The sequence below is a fragment of the Cryptotermes secundus genome, unplaced genomic scaffold (genome assembly GCF_002891405.2).
Source record: "Cryptotermes secundus unplaced genomic scaffold, Csec_1.0 scaffold369, whole genome shotgun sequence".
NCBI classification, from domain to species: Eukaryota; Metazoa; Arthropoda; class Insecta; order Blattodea; family Kalotermitidae; genus Cryptotermes; species Cryptotermes secundus.
This window is the reverse complement of record NW_019725844.1, coordinates 111,072-127,616: the sequence shown is the minus strand read 5'-3', so window position 1 is coordinate 127,616 and position 16,545 is coordinate 111,072. Positions and strand designations below refer to the sequence as shown.

The 16,545-nt window shown below is 40.0% G+C and overlaps 1 protein-coding gene across 1 annotated transcript in view; it reads left to right on the top strand.

Annotated features, from left to right (window-relative positions):
* Positions 1-15,199, top strand: part of LOC111863685 (polycomb protein suz12-B) — a 35,367-nt gene extending 20,168 nt beyond the window's left edge. Inside the window, exons 8-11 of the mRNA XM_023850216.2 lie at positions 3,362-3,684; positions 10,099-10,352; positions 10,801-10,986; positions 13,906-15,199. Coding sequence (XP_023705984.1) covers positions 3,362-3,684; positions 10,099-10,352; positions 10,801-10,986; positions 13,906-14,851 — 1,709 coding nt within the window. The 3' untranslated portion in view covers positions 14,852-15,199. The remainder of the gene's footprint in view (positions 1-3,361; positions 3,685-10,098; positions 10,353-10,800; positions 10,987-13,905) is intronic.
* Positions 15,200-16,545: the final 1,346 nt, after the last annotated feature.

The window sequence follows — 16,545 nt, the reverse complement described above, 5'->3', positions numbered from 1 at the left end:
CCCCCCGCATTAGGACCTTGATGTTTGTTCACATTGCCTCTAACTAAAATGTTTGTGAGACTGATGTCAAAACTTACATTTTTACATTTCATGAGAAGTAAATTTATCTTATGGTATTGTCACATGTATGAGTGCCTATAGAAAGGGTTTGGATTGGTAATTGGATTTATTGAACATTTACAGATTGTAACTACAAGTATCTATAGCATTATCACTATTTCACACACTATAATTCACAACAGCATGCACTAAGTCTTTTCAGTCTGCTTATCTTCTTCAGTTGTCGCCTGACTGGTAATGGTTTTCAGTGTCATAACTTCCTCAGCTTCCGTGTTCACATCTTTACTGGCTGGCGACCATCTCACAAACTAACTAAACTCTAGCCTTGTCCTGCTTATAATACTTTGGCACAGACTGCACAAGAAACACCTCTCCCAATGAAGTCAGAGTCACTTTGTGACATGTTGCATCATGTAGCTGTGTCATGGACTGCATAGAGAATACCACTTCCAAGTTACACCATTGGTGTATGTTATGAATCTCTTGCATTCATTACCTAGCAATGACCATTGTTTACAGTGTCATTACCTAGAAATGATCGTAGCTTCCATATTCACATCCATGCTGGTTGGCAGCTGTCTCACAAACTACCTAAACTCTAGACTAGTCATGCTTATAACACCACAGCACAGACCAGACAAGAAACATCTGTCCAAACTGTTCTTCTATAGCTGTCACATAGCTGTCTCACAGACCACGTAGAGAACACCACTTCCCAGTTACTCCATTGGTGCATGTTACAAATCTCTCGTGGCTATTAGCTCAGAATGGCCATTGTTTACAGTGTCAATACCTAGCAATGATCTACATGCTACAATATGCAATCTAGGTTCCTAAATAAAGATATATTGCCTGAAGTCCATTTTACAACTTCCCTCAACATATTTTCACTAGCACTTCTATAATTCGGACTCACTATTTTGGACAAGAGTTCATTCCAAATTAGTCCGAATTAGTGAGGTGTTACTGTCTAAATGAAATTGCAAATGTGAAGTTCTTTAAAACTATTATTATGAACTTTGTCCGTTGTGTGAGTTCTTTTTAACTGGTTTGTGTTTTGTGTCTGTAGGTGAACGGATACAGAAGAGAACCTATTTTGTTGGATCCCGAGACAGAGACACTCTAAACCATGGAAAGTGTCTCTACTGAGGGGTCCAACAGAGTAGGTTTAATTTGTATTGTACTTGCTTGAAGGTGAAAATAGGACCATTTTCTGAACAAATTTGGACAATGTTCAAAGTAAAAGATGATAGTATTAAATAATGTGTCACACTTTTGTCAAAAAAACTTTAAATTAAGTTCAATGTTGAAGTCCCTGTGCTTAATTATGTACTACACCATGAAGATCGGGTGGAGATACAGTTACACATATTAACCTCAGCATAAGATGGAGGTGAGTGGTCAGCATGACATTCTAGCCACAGTCATTGCTAAGAATTTAATTTGAAGTGACTTTTAACAAATTTGAGTCTTGACAATTCATGCAGTGAAATGGCTATATCCGTCTGACCCACAACTGATCAGTTCAGAATGGAGTAAAGTTATAAAAAGGAAATTACATTATTTTTTTCTGGCACTTGTTTCATGTACATGTTCATTTTAAACAAGCAGAAGCCAAAGTGACTCTAATGTGAGTTGTTCATATACTCCACAGGTGAGAGATTAAGTATTGTAATTAAGGTCTTCACTGCTGAGATGTTAGTCCCCAGCCAAACCCCCAATGTTGACTGATTTGTTCGGTTTTTCTTAAACATGGCTATCAACAGGAAACAAGTATGGAGCGAACTAATACCTATTAACTCTTACTGACTGAAAATAATTAGGCAGTAGTTGTAGGTGCCATCTTTACTGTGCCTGTGATCACCAGGGTCAGGCAGTACATAACGTAGATTATACCCACTGCTTGATGCAGCAGTGTCTAAACTTCACCTTGATGGTGTTCAAATGTAGCAGAGAGGCATGACTGCACTGAGTTCCTCATACATGAAACTGTATATCCAGTAAGTCTGAACACATCCAGGAAGTCACTGTGGGAGATAAAATGTTGTACTCCCATTTAAGGTTTCTTTGGAGACCAATTTTCAATAAAGATAATTTTACACTGAGATTATTGGCTTGGAAGCATTGAAATTGAAAGTTAAATGAAAGAAAACCTTCAATTTAGGATAATTAAATGTGGGTTTCAGTGTATTTGTTACTCTTGTCATATAATATAGAATGACTATAGACAAGTTTTTGGATTGGATATTGGTATTATTGACCACTTATGCACATGACTCAGAACTGCAAGCAATTACAGCATCATTGCTTATCTCCATACTTTACAAATCACCACAGCACCCACTAAGTCTTTTCCAGCATGCTGTTTCTTCACCAGCCATTCCTTGGCAAAGGCTTCTAACAGTGGAGATTCTTCATCTTACGTGCTCAAGTCCCCTCTGAATGGCAGCTCCCTCCCATCTCTCTTCCGACTGTCCCTTAACTAACTGTCACTGACTCTTTTTCTTCTGATTCCCATACAGAACTGACTTGGTTGCCCCAGCTGTCTTCCTTGTAACTCCTGGGCACAGCCTGCACAGTCAACCCATTTCATTCTCATATGCTATTTCCATGAGAATATGTTTACTGAGTCGTTCCATAGCAGCAGTTGTCTGTTCTTGCCTATTAAGAATCTGCTGCCTAGCAACGGACATTGTTCCATTGTCTGTTTTGTGGCCATTGCCTAGAAACGAATGTTGTATCAGAGCTGTTTGCTAGCAGCAGCTGTTTCTGTGGCTCCACAGTTCTTGCTTTGAACAAATATGCCACACTATTGTTGCTGGTGTCGCTTCTCATTGACTACATTGCCATCTTACCATCATCGTAGTCACAGCAAGGATCACCGACTTATCTCCCCTCACGCCCCAACAAAACATGTAGCTACTACTGCTAGTTCAGGTAACACCCAAGTCTCTTTTTCTTTTGGAAAGGTGGCAGTTGAGGTATTGTCTAAAAACAGTATACTGTTTTGAAAATATATCCTCAAGAGTCTGTAGATTTATCTCCTGCTACTTAGTACTGTCTTCTGGAATGTGAAACTTTAAGTTTGGAGAAATGTGGTTTCTCCATTTTCAGTGTCAGACATTAAGTGAAGCAAGCAGCAGACATGATGCTTGCTTCCTTCTTCTGTTCTTCATGGTGTGACATCCCTGAAAATGATACTATCTGTGGTCACCACTATGAGAACTTCGAACCTGACGTAAAATGTGTCAATGCAAATTGATTGCTTTTCAGTTTGTACTTGTTCCTCTTGTTATGACAGAGAGATGCAATAACAACAACAGCAACATTAGCAATGGCAACAGCAGTAGTGGGAGTAATAACAATGGCGGCAGTATCACCAATGGCACTGCCACAAGCGCCACAACTATGTCTGTAAGTGGCGGCAGCGGACGGGTGTGCCAAGTTGAGGAGCCACAGAGGTTGCAGATAGTCTACCAGTTCCTCTACAACAACAACAGCCGACAACAAACAGAGGCCTGTGAGGACCTTCACTGCCCCTGGTGTTCTTTGGATTGTGTTTCTTTGTATGCCCTTCTAAAGCACCTCAAGCTCTGTCACTCCAGGTTTACTTTTACATATGTGGTAAGTTACATTTTGCTGCCCATAATTATTGATGATGATCTGAGCCAGAACAAATTGAAAATAATTGTAATTTTTCTACAGTTCAAATTATGGTCTTGTGAGGCATGGTGCTTTTTATTTTGGTGTATAGGTACCAGTGTTTCAGAGGAATCTGCTGCCTCCATCTTCACTCTTCAACTCTAAGGATGAAGGAAGCAAGTTCTTCCAAAGCACGAGTATAGGTGCCTAGGTACCAAATACATGTCATCATGTCCCACAAGGATTCTTAATACTCACCACTATAAGACTGTCAGATCTCACGTAGCTTTCAGTTGCTCACAGGAAAACAGTATTATTCAATGAGTATAGATGTAGATTTCATAGTACTGCAGGAAGTAATTGCAGATGTACCGTGTGGCTGTAAAATAATATTGTCATTTTCATGATTATCTACCTTGTGACAATGCTGTGAAGCATGAAATGAAAGAGGAATTTTGAAAGTTTTGTGAAGTTCATTGTAAGGCCAGCCATCACTGTACACTGTCATTTTGTATTCCAGTCCTTGCCCTATCAGATGTATGAGTAGTTTATCTGAAATTATAGATATGGCTCCATCACTGATTCTTTGCTTTAGGTGGTCCATGTTATTGATTTTTAGCCTAGACTACACTTTTCTTTGCATCACCCCATGAATACAAGAAAGAGAGTAAAATTTGGAGCTCTAGGTGTCAGATTTTTAAAACATCTTCCAGTCATCCTCATAGAAAAATATTTTTAGACTTCATGAAGTCTGTGGACACATTAGAACAGCATATGTTATCACAAACTAAAGATAATGAAGAAATCTGAACTTGATGGATTCCCACTTGCTTAAACAGAGAGAGTCTGTGAAGATTTGATGGGCAGTATATTGCCACTTTCATCTTCAGATTTTGCTCTGCTGGAGTTTCAGTTACGGAACTGTGGAGAATAGGTGGTGTCAAGTGTGGAAATCGATTATATGGACCTTTTAAAGTAAAAAACTGGATGATGTTGGGTCTGAAATCCAAATGGATTACCGCATGCAGAGTGGTGAATGGGGCATACTTTGAACTTCACCAATAAAACAGGTAAATTTTAACAGCTTTTATCTTTTGCTCCCATTTATGCTGTCACCAATTGTTATAAAATTTCTAAGCTTTGAAGCCATACTATAACTTTACATTGTCATACACATAACTGTTAGAAATGGGCGCTCTCCAGTGTTTAAGCATATATGGTGACATAAACCTGTGACACTAGTTAATTTTTATGACTTCCTGCATAAGTCTTTCAATATGTTATGTGGTGGAAATGTTAAAAGCTCCAAACCTTATACTGGGGATAGTCGGTTTGAAAGTTGTTGGATGTTGTGATATTACTATCCCATATGTATCTCAGAATGTGTTTGTGAATGTGTAGCATCACTCCTTCGAATGAGAAGGATTGTGCACCACTGAAAACATGGGGAGGCTTCATGAACAGCTTCTCCCACTTCTGATACTGGTAGGAGATAATATAGACAAAACAAGAATATGTTTTATGGCATCGTACTCTACAGTTGCCCATCTTGTATTAGGGCTGCCATTGATTTCATTCTTCTTAGGTTTACAGGATATATCTATATATATATATATATATATAGATATACACACCATGATTTTGATGTTAAACGTATTTTACACATTCATATTGTTCTGATACGTGGTTTTCTTATAACTACACGAACTATAAGATACACGGTGAAAATATAAAAGAGAACGTATAATCTTTGTACTGTTCATGTTATCGTATGCGTTTGTGTCTTTGTCAGCAGAATGAAGAGCAAATTTGTAATATAATAATGGCCAATGAATGCCTCAAATGTTTGGCAACAGCAGTACAGTGTAGCACCCAGTCCTTGAGTTGGAAGAAGAGCAGGAAAACAGTGAGACAGAAATAATAAAAATTACCTTTGCATAGAAACTAATAGCAGGTTAAATTTGCGGACTGCTTGCTACCATTTGGTTCAGATATTTTATCTTTCTGTTCTGTATTTAGAAAATTAAAGTTTTAAGATTATTGCCCCCTTGGATGTGATGCTGTGTGGAGTGTTAAATTGTTGCTGGCACCTGTGAAATGTTAATAACAATCTGCTGGATTCCATCTATAGAGTATCCTGAAGATGGAGGCAACATGTTCCTCTGAAACATTATAACAATATGTTATGACACTATGTCTGAAGGCTAGAATAGTGGAACAAGAAGAGATGACCATTGCTAGGCAGTGGTTGGTAAACAAGCTTCTGCATCATCAAATACACAGGCTGTTGCTAGGCAGCAGCACAATAAATGAGTTTCTGGTGCAACAAGTAAACACAGCAGTTGAGGAACTGTTGGGAGCTGTGTTTTCTGTGGTCCATGCCAAGGCTATATAACAGACTGAAACCAACAGTTAATTGATAATCCCATGTGGAGGCAGGGTCGAATACCTCCACCATAGCCCTGTGAGTCATAGGAGGCGACGAAAAAGGAAGTCTCAATTCTGAGTCTTGCGGGACTCAGATCCGAGAATGACTACATTGGCGAGGGCCAGCAGCAATTGTGAGTGATAGACCCGTCCTCTCGTCAGAGAGTGTGCCCCACATCAACAAACCTGCAGCTGTCTGACAGTATTAAAAATCTGGTCTTAAGACCAAGTTGGGTGCTTAATCCCAAGACAGACTGACTGACTGACTGACCGTCAGTCGTAATTACGGTAGATGGATAAGCATGCAGCAATAGAGGAACTGTTGGCGGTAGCATCTTGTATTCGTGATGACCCAACGTTGAATAGGGAGGAGCCATTGATGACTGAACTGGTACTCAAAATTTTGCAAGATGCACACTGGTCCACAATTTGCACGCAGGTTTCAACCTTCCATATGTCTACGATTATGTAACAAAATTGTGCAGGCAACAAGCAGAAGTCATACAAAACCATGAGAATGAACACGTTCGTAATATAAGAAAAGTGAAGCCAGACATAGAAAATACAAGGGTTTTAAACTTGGTGGTGGTCAAGCTTATGACCATTCAAGCAACTAAGCTGCTGTTGTAGTATAAGATATGTAAGATAGGCATGATCTGCTTTGCAAAGCCTGTACTGATAGAGGACTTGTGTATAGTGCAAAGGGAAAAATTTTCAGTAAAATGCTTTATGTGCAATACATACACATGATTAAAGGCTAAGCATGTTCATAAAAGACAAACCCAATTTCTTGTCATAGAGGATGTTACATAAGGGCTGGTCATGGTTCTCAAGGGGCTTGATGCCAATACAAACTGATTGACAGTAAACTGCCAGCCTTTGACTTTGACTTTGATTTGTTAATCGGTAGTTCGTGACAACTCCAAGGATTGTGAGACAGTAAAATGTAGTCATGAGCGTGTGGGTCTTGGAACCAAGAATGAGTGTGCTGGCGAGAGCTAGCAGAAATTTACCAAGCCCGACTTACCTGGTTAGTCAGCGGCCTCCATAGTCTAGGGGTAACGTTCCCACCTCATGACTCAAGGTACGCGGGTTCAAACCTGGCAGAGGTCGTGGAATTTTTAAGGGCAGAAAAATTCAGGGAACAAGTCCTCTGGGAGGGACTTTAAGCTGTGTGTCCCGTGTTGTAGATTTACGGCACGTAAAAGATCCTCATGTCTCTAGGAGACCTCTGAGCAAAATTAGGCAAAGTTTCCTGCCCAAGTAGTTTCCAATTCCTCTGGTAGATGGGGAAGTATCGGGGACCACTGCCAGATAGGTGGCTGACCTCGCTGGCTGAATGGGGCTGATAGTGAGCACCAGTACCGGAAGGGCATGGTGACTGGTAGAATATCAAAGGGGGACGTACAGTAGACTATTAGTCGTGGTGCATGGGGAAACCCACCCCCCTCCAATAATAATAATAATAATAATACCTGGTTAGTCAGTTTGGAGGTTAGCATCAGTTGTGAATGAGCACTCACAGTTGGTGGTTGACCATGAGCATGAAGCAGAAGAATCTCCATTGTTAGAAGGCACTACCTAGCAACTTCTATTGAAGAGGTAACAAACTTAGAAGACTTAGTGTGTGCTGTAATGATTTGCAGTGTGTGTAGGTTTAGTGGGAGTGTTATAATCCCTTATATTTGTGAATTTTAAGCATTCACTAAATCCAGTTATCACTCTAAACCCCTTGTCTGTTCACTAACATGAGACAGTATGAAACTACACAGTGTCATACCCCGGAATGCAGTAGGCAAGCACAATTGCAGCAATGAGAACCTCAAACTTGTGTAGGAGAAATGAGAAATACATAATGCATCTTTAGGCCAGAGCCCAAGGGATGTGACTTTTGGGAGAACTGAGACCAGATTTGAAGAAATGGGTTGTGAGGATGTGAATGCAATTCAGCTGACTCATGAGTGTCCAGTGGTGCACTCTTAGTAATAAATCTTCAGGTTCAGTAAAAGGTGGGGAATTTCTGGACAGACTTCTGAGGTAGAACTCTGCTACATGGAATTGGTTATTTGTGGATCCATTCAGTGCAAATAACAAAATGTCTTTGTCATTGATCCTCTGGGATGGAGGGGAAGCGCAGAATTTGCCTGATGTGGTCTTTTCATCCATGTATTTGAAGACTTGGAGCTGGGATAGTGCATTTGATATAGTGACTGGCTATGGGCTGGATAACCAAGGGGTCAGAGTTTGAGTCCCAGCAGGGTTAAGATTTATCTCCTCTCCCATGTTGTCCAGACAAGTTCTGGGTCCCGCCTAGCCATCTATCCAGTGGGAACTGAGGGCACTTCCCTGGGGATAAAGCAGCTGGTGCATGAAGCTTGTTGGGAATCTTGGACTCAACTTGACGTTATAACGCGCACGTTGCGGGTAAACCATTCCCCGCAGTCACATAACAGCATAGGATCCACTGCTGCTGCTGGGGGCAACAGGCCAGTAAACACTTCCCTGCTGTGACGTAACAGCGGATGCTGCTGCTGCTAGGGCAACAGGGAACAGTATAAGAAGCCAGCTGAAGACCGAGCGTGGCAATGTGCGTGTGTGTTGAGAGAAGCCAGCGGTGCCGACAGAAGATAGTGGAAGCCTGTGGAGGCAGACAGAAGCCAGTGGTTAGCAAGCACGGAGAGCAGAGTACTTCTACAGTCCAGTGAGAGTTGTTAACACAAAAGGAGTGACTGTGAAATGACTTGTTAAACATTTTGTGTTATGGTTCCGTTGAATTGTAGTTACGACATTGAGTCATTAAATGACATCGCAAGAATACTCCTCGAGGTCTTGTTTCACTACAAAGCTGACCACTCACCTCGAGCTACTGCTGAGCTCAAGAATACCTAAATCTATACATCCATTCACCCGTACGTCTTCATAGTGTAGTACTTAGTTAAGCACAAGGACAACTTTACATTTTACTTGAAGACTTTATTAACGGGCATCACAAAAGAAAGTCCTGTGTGTGCATTGTATGGCCATTTTTGGTACGAGTTGTACATGATTGCTTCATTTAAGAAACTAAATTAACTGTGAAAATTTGCTTCTGCTGGAAAGTGATGCTTTGAAGTCTGACAGATATTTAACAGCATTATGGAGGAACATGCTATCTTGAGTTTCAGCGTGCTACCCTGCATATAGAGGCAACAAATGTCTGCAAAACACTAATAAATATCTACCGAACTACGTGATGCCATAATCCACAAGACGGCATATTCACACTCACTGTTCAGACTATTGTAGATTGTAAATAAATTATGTTTTTTGAAAGTTTTAATTTTGGGATGGAAATAAGATTTTCACAAATATCATTTTATGGTTATGGAATGTAATAATGAAAATCCTTCTCCAGAATAAGGAGATTATGGTTTTTTGGGGGGGGGAAGCTCTTGCTGAAAAAAAAAAAGCAGGTGGATACTGATGGAACTGTCACTGAAACTATAATGCAAAGAATCACACAAACTAAATTTTAACTCTTGCCTTAAAAATGTGGTACCAGGCACTGTCTCCGTGAGGTAATGCAGTAGGAGTGTGAAGCTTACCACCCACCTCCAGCTAGCACCGAGGTTAATGATGGAGCTATAACTCTACTCCCCATACGCTTTTATGCCCTTGTGCACTGGGTAGCCTGAAGATAGCTTTACCCTAGATAACCTTACATCAAATTGTGACCCAAGAATGTAGGAGATGGAGAAATTGCTCTCACATTGATTCTGTGTGGTTGCCACTCGGTTCACATTATTATAGATCAGACCACTTACTGGATGTTGCTGAGAGTACATGTCTGTGGTTCAAATGTCTTCTTGTTTTCCATCTACAGTGGGTACTTTAATGATACACTGATGATGATACATGAAGTCTTAGTTGAAATTGCAGTTAGTGCCTGTTGTTTAATAATTTACGTGAATTCATTGTGTTTTCTTTCAGCCAATACCACAGGGTGCTCGCATTGATGTAGCTATTAATGAATGTTATGATGGGTCATATACTGGGAGCCCTCATGACCTCATCTCACAACCTCCAGGATTTGCTTTTTCTCGCAATGGTCCTGTGAGGAGGACATCTGTATCCAACATCCTTGTTTGTCGTCCAAAACGACCCAAACCTAGCCTGTCAGAGTTTCTGGAACTTGATGAAAATGAATTTGATGGACAACGGCCCTACATTACAGGCCATAACAGGTATTGTACAGGTGAACAACTGTATGCAGAAAGGTTTGGTAAATCTTTTGAGAAAGTAAATGAACAAAAACTGAGTTTCATCTCCTGTGGAAACTTAATTTGTATCCTTCCCTATCTCCTCAGGCAGATGGCTGGTTATTGTCTTTTTGCATAAGCTCTACTTTAGTAATCCCTCATAGCATGGATTCTCTCACTAATACTGACAGTGTTAGCATAAGACAGTAAGTTTCATTAGCAATGAAAAATACCACAGAATTTTTCCTACTGTGTAGAGGTAATGTCTTACCTGTCACTTGTACATGTCTCTTTTGGGTAGTGTAGATTCCATTTACTGTTGTTAAAAGCTTAATGCATGTCAATAATATAATTTATTTTTTGAATGTTGGCCATCTTGACTAATGTGTGCATTGTAATTTCCAACACTGTCATTGCTATCATTTCATTACAGGCTGTATCATCATACAACTACATGTTTGCCAATTTACCCAAAAGAAATGGATGTTGATTCAGAAGGAGAACATGATCCTAAATGGCTGCAGACTAAGACAATGATGATGATTGACGATTTCACTGATGTCAATGAAGGCGAGAAGGAACTGATGAAGATGTGGAATCTCCATGTTATGAAACATGGGTGAGAAAAGCTTAATTTGGTTTAGGTCCATATAGATGTGAGGCCAAATGTCATTGAGAATCCGTCTGTTTGTTTCCCCAATGAGTAATGGTCTTTCTCCATTTTCACTGTGGCCTGTGTGTCCATATCATCTTTTTATTCTTCTGTTCCAGTGCAGTATAAATTCTAATGATCAGTGTGTATAGGTAGTTTCTCAAGTGATGAAGTTCGCAAAATATATCAGTGAGACATACTGCATACTGTTGTTTGAATATAAGACCCTTGTACAATGATCTCTAGAGAAACTAATTGTAACAGTTTTATTCCTGTCAGTCTGATAACAGTAGTCAAAGGCTCAACTCCACTAATACAAAATCCCACCTTCAGACACAATCAACCTCACATCCTCAAGCTCCCCCTGTAATATTCGTTTTAATATTACTTTTGCATGTTCTTGATCTGCTGAATGTTTCCCAGTTGGCTTTGTGATCAGAGTTCAGTATGTATTCAGTCTAACCACGTGTCCAGCTCATCAGCCTCCCAGATTTCTCTGTTCTAACAATACTTGACCTGAAAAAAATCATGTAGTCTTTCATTACATAATGTATGAAATTGTTCACTTACTTCCTCCTTTTTAGATCTGAAATTTTTTCTGGGCAGTTGTAAATTGTCATTTTCTTGAAGTAAGGAACATATACTTGTATTTTTTGAGAATGTTTTGGGATGCATCTTCAGTTCAGTTTTGTATATCTTGCCCAGCAGACTAACTATAAGCTCCTTAATAAGACTGTGCTTCATGGACTTAGGTAAGAATAATATGGATTAAAGTATAGGTTACAACATACGTGGTCTGACAGTAAAGTTTGCAAACTCATCGCGGTAGAAGTACTGCATACCTCATTGCTGAATATTACTCTGGTTGCCTTCAAACTACTCCCCTTGGGAAACTATGCAATGATGCCAGTGCCTAGTCCACCCTTCAAAACAATTTTGGAACTGGTTTTGTGGAATGGCCTTCAGAGCTGCTGTTGTATTACTCCTGATGTCATCAATGTCATCTGAATACCTGGCTCAGGATAGGGATCAGTTGTGGGCTCTTGTGAACACAGTAAGAAACCTTGGGTTCCATAAATTGTTGGGAAATTCTTGAGTAACTGCACCCATGGTGGCTTCTCAAGACAGTCTCAGCTTCAGGGAGTAAGTTTTACTGTTCCTCAATGCGTTAACTGTGAGAGTGGCCCCTTGCAGCCATTGTGGACATCGGCTGGTAACACCTTATACTTCAACTTTTAGTGGAAGATGGTGAAGACAAACTGGTTGAGTTCCTTGGCCAAGCTGCTACATGTACATCTGTTGTGACTAGGGGACTGAGTCCATCCTCCAGAGTTGTGTCTTTGTGATGTTGCATGTAATATACAGTTGTTTACATATGGTAGTGAATGTCTGTCTGTTTGACACTATCCTCAGGAAGCTGGTAACTCCCCATTATAATCTACTGTGTCTCTTACTATGCAGAGAAGGATCTGACCTGCCCAACCTGCATATGAGGCAGCAGTACAAATCCTTTACATGAGTATATGTCTCAGAGACACAAAAAAAAATGTCTCCTTTATTTTATTTACCCGTGTTCTACAGTTGGTTAGTCTCAGATACTGTGTCAGTGATGGCATATCGAAATCTTTCAATTGTTATGGAATAGTATGATAAACACAGTGCATTTTATTTTGTGCCAGTCAGAGTATGAGGTTAGACACTGGTGTGCCATCTGTTTTCATCCATAGATCAACATGCAATTCTCCTTTTTAGTTAAAAACTTTGTGTGTGTGTGAACAATATTCTTTAATTGGATGTGACAAAATATAGTCTGGTAGAAGTTTATGAATGTCTCAGAGAACTATACTGCCTCCATCTTCAGAGTCAAAGAGTTATCCAAGTAAGCAGGAAGCTTGCTGCTTGGTTGCTTGGCTTTTTCTCGGAAACATTGGAAAACGTCTGTCAGGCTACACAGCATCACCGTGATCACCATAAAAACCTTAAATCCCACAACTCTGAAATCAATCAAAGATATATGAAGATAAAATCATAATAGGTTGGGTTTGAGGTTGTCACAGCAGTGACTGTTAATGGTATAGTCTTCTGGGTTGTAATGCTGTGTAGTTTAGAGAAAGCCCAATGTTTCCGGGGAGTATATTACTTCGGTCTTCAGGGTAAAAGAATAAGCCAAGCAAGAAACCAACAGAAGCAGGTGGCAAGCTGAGTGAACCACATGTGGAAAATCAAGCTTGATATAGGCCAGTCCGAAGCTGAAAGGAACTGTGAGACAGCCAGTGGGAACAAAAGAAACTAGTTGCGTGCTGAGTGATGGCAGAAGTAGAAGAAAGTCACATGCATCTCTAGGGATGAGGCTGGACAGGGATATGAGTATTAAGAGACAGCAGGAAAGGCAAAGAGGGTGAAGGGATAAGCTGTGGTAGAAGCAGTCAAGGAAGACTAGGACTAAGGGTACCCTGAAAGGATAGTGTATGCAGGCCAGATGGCCTGATGGACCCTATCACAAGAAGCCTACAAGTTAGGTCTTCTGTGTTCCTTTAGGGAGGAAATGAGAGATTTTCATGATTTACTGAAATAGAAGGCATCCTCTCAGTTCATGTTGTTGGGCCGGAACTCAGTCACCTCCCTGCTGATATGGTCCATGTACCAAAACCAGGTGTCGACCCTGAAGATGTAGGCAGTATGTGCCTCTGCAAGCTTTGTCCAAGCTACATGGCATTACAACCATACTTTTAAAAACCGTAATAGGTTAAGTACATTTTATTGATTTGTTTTCTGGCATGCTCTGTAATCAGGATTTTTCTCCCTACATGCATATTTGAACAAAAATTTCTTGAACTAACATAACTTCTGGTGCATGTAGTAAAATGTGTGTTCTTTGTTTGGCAGATATGTTGGTGACTGTCAGATACCATTAGCTTGCACCATGTTCCTGGAAGTCAGAGGACAAGAACTGCTGCTCAAGAATCTTTATCGCAATTTTGTGCTTCATATGTGTAGTCTGTTTGACTTTGGTTTGGTTAGTCCTGTTACTTTGTACACGACAATACAACGTTTACAGGACCTAATTGGAGAAAGTGGTGAGGTGAAGGAGGTCTTACAGAATTCATGGCAAGCTCAAAGGCGACATTGGCTGGCTGGAGACAGTAATGGACAGAGCAACCAGCAGGAGAAAACTGGTTCTGTTGAACCCAGTCTCAGAAGGAAGACAATGTTGCAGTCTATGCAGATGGGAGGGGCTCAACAGCATAGTACTACAAAGGGTCAAATGATGTCACTGCATAGCCAAGGGAGGAAGTCCACACCATCTTGCAGCAGTCTTCACAAAGGACAAGCTGCATCCAATTCTATGGACTCTTCTCAACTGAAACGCAAAACCACACAAACTTCTACTCAACAGTCTTTACCTCTTGGTAATATACAGCAGAATTCGTTGAAAGGACAAACGTTAGTGGGGTCAGGAGATTCTGTAGTGATGTTGCAGCAGAGGAGGAAGTCAGCATCAAGTTTAGTCTCCCAAGCAAATGTTGGTGGAGGAGAGTCCGTACTGCTGCAGCAGAGGAGAAGATCTCTTGGTCAGCAGAATACTGCAACACAGAGTCATTTAGAAACACTGCCACCTTTAAGAAGAAAATCTTTCCATCAGCTTACTTCCACTTCTGATCAGAGTGGTAGTAAAAGTCAAGTTTTGGCTTCACATAACTCTCAAGGCTTAGTGTCATCACTTGTGCCAGAAGTGGCCGCTCTGTCTCACAGAAGGAAGTCCACATCAGGACAGAGTTCTGATGTCAATCATATGCACAGTACTCATTCCAGCAAAAGTAATGGAAGCTAGCCAGATATGTGTTCATTAGTGTGTTAAATTAAAGGGCTACATTGCATTGCCAGAAGTGTTGTTTGCTGTGGCAGTTGGACATAGCATAAAGTTCACTGAATTATGAAAATCTTGTTCATTTCTGAACATATGAACATGCCTTTTCCTTCGTTACTTTGTAACTTTATTGTTGCCATTTGTGTTCATATTGGTTCTGGAACTTTTGAAGAGCAATGTCCGTGTTTCTGTATCGTGTCATGACCAGTTCAGAATTTAGAATGTTCTTTTGGCCCATGTCAGAACAAAAGTTTTCAATGAAGAAAGTTGTCTTCTGGGTTTAGGCACCGTGTATTCTTCGTTTTGGCCGACGTTTCGGAGGAACGTAGCGCCTCCATCTTCAGAGCAGTTGAATAGCTGCGGAGAGCAGTAGCTGTGACAGCTACTGCTCTCCGCAGCTATTCAACTGCTCTGAAGATGGAGGCGCTACGTTCCTCCGAAACGTCGGCCAAAACGAAGAATACACGGTGCCTAAACCCAGAAGACAACTTTCTTCATTGTCATCGCCGTGAAAACCTCAAAACTTACAAAAAGTTTTCAAAATTACCATTCACTTAAATTTCAGAATTTTGACATTCTAGTAGAAGGGAATTGTAAATGAGCTACTACTTCAGTAGCAGAACATACTTTATAATGCTTGTATATATTGAATTAAAAGAATAACTGAAAATTAATAGGTCCTTGGACACATGAATTGGATTCCCTGGATTATAGTTTATATAGCCGAAGGCATGATTCAGAAGTATATCGAAACTGGAGAGGTCTGTAGCTACATGGCTATTTACATATAAATAGGTCAGCTTTGTGAGGTGATCTGTTTCTGGATGGGAAAATGTACAATGAGTCCATTATGTTGAAAAAAGTAAATGTGTAATAACGTGTTTGATGATTTGTGGTAATTGTGCTTACAGATCAGAATGTGTATAATGAGAGATCACATATTTGATGATTTATGGTAATGACAAATCAGAATTTGTAAAAATATATCAGATATTTAATGAGATATGGTAATCAGGCTTACAGATCAGAATTGATAATAATAGATCACCTAGTAGAAGACTGAGGTATCCTGAATGATTTTGCTTTTGTGGTGTGATACTGATGGAGAAAAGGAAGTGATTTGGTACTTTCATTGGGTCATTTAAATTCGGTGTAGACATTCAGATGTTCATGTAAGAAAGTGATGAAGTGGAGAAAGTGTTGTAAAGATGTATAGTTTTCATGTTGCAAAAGGTTGAACAGTTTCTTACTGCTGACAAAGAAACTTTAATGTTTATTTAAAGCATGTAAATTCAACACACTGAACATGGAGGAAGTATATTCAAGATTTTTTCGTGTTTTATATTTATGAACATTTTCCTGAAACAGATCTCGTATTCACTGCCAGCAGTTTATATCATAATGCTGCATTTTCTTCGTGTTTCCATAACTAATCAAACAAATTCATTTATCATATCTGTTCAGTTATCTAGTCAGTTATGCCTGTATCAGTCTCCTGTGGTATAATCGTACAGCATGTTCATTCCTTTGTACTTAACAGAAGTAATATCTTGTAATTTCATCCTGACCATTATGGAAGTATGGGGAACTCAGTAGAAGTAAACTAACTCTTGGTTTAAATGATTTTATACAGTGCATTAGACTGGTTTTGTTTGAAA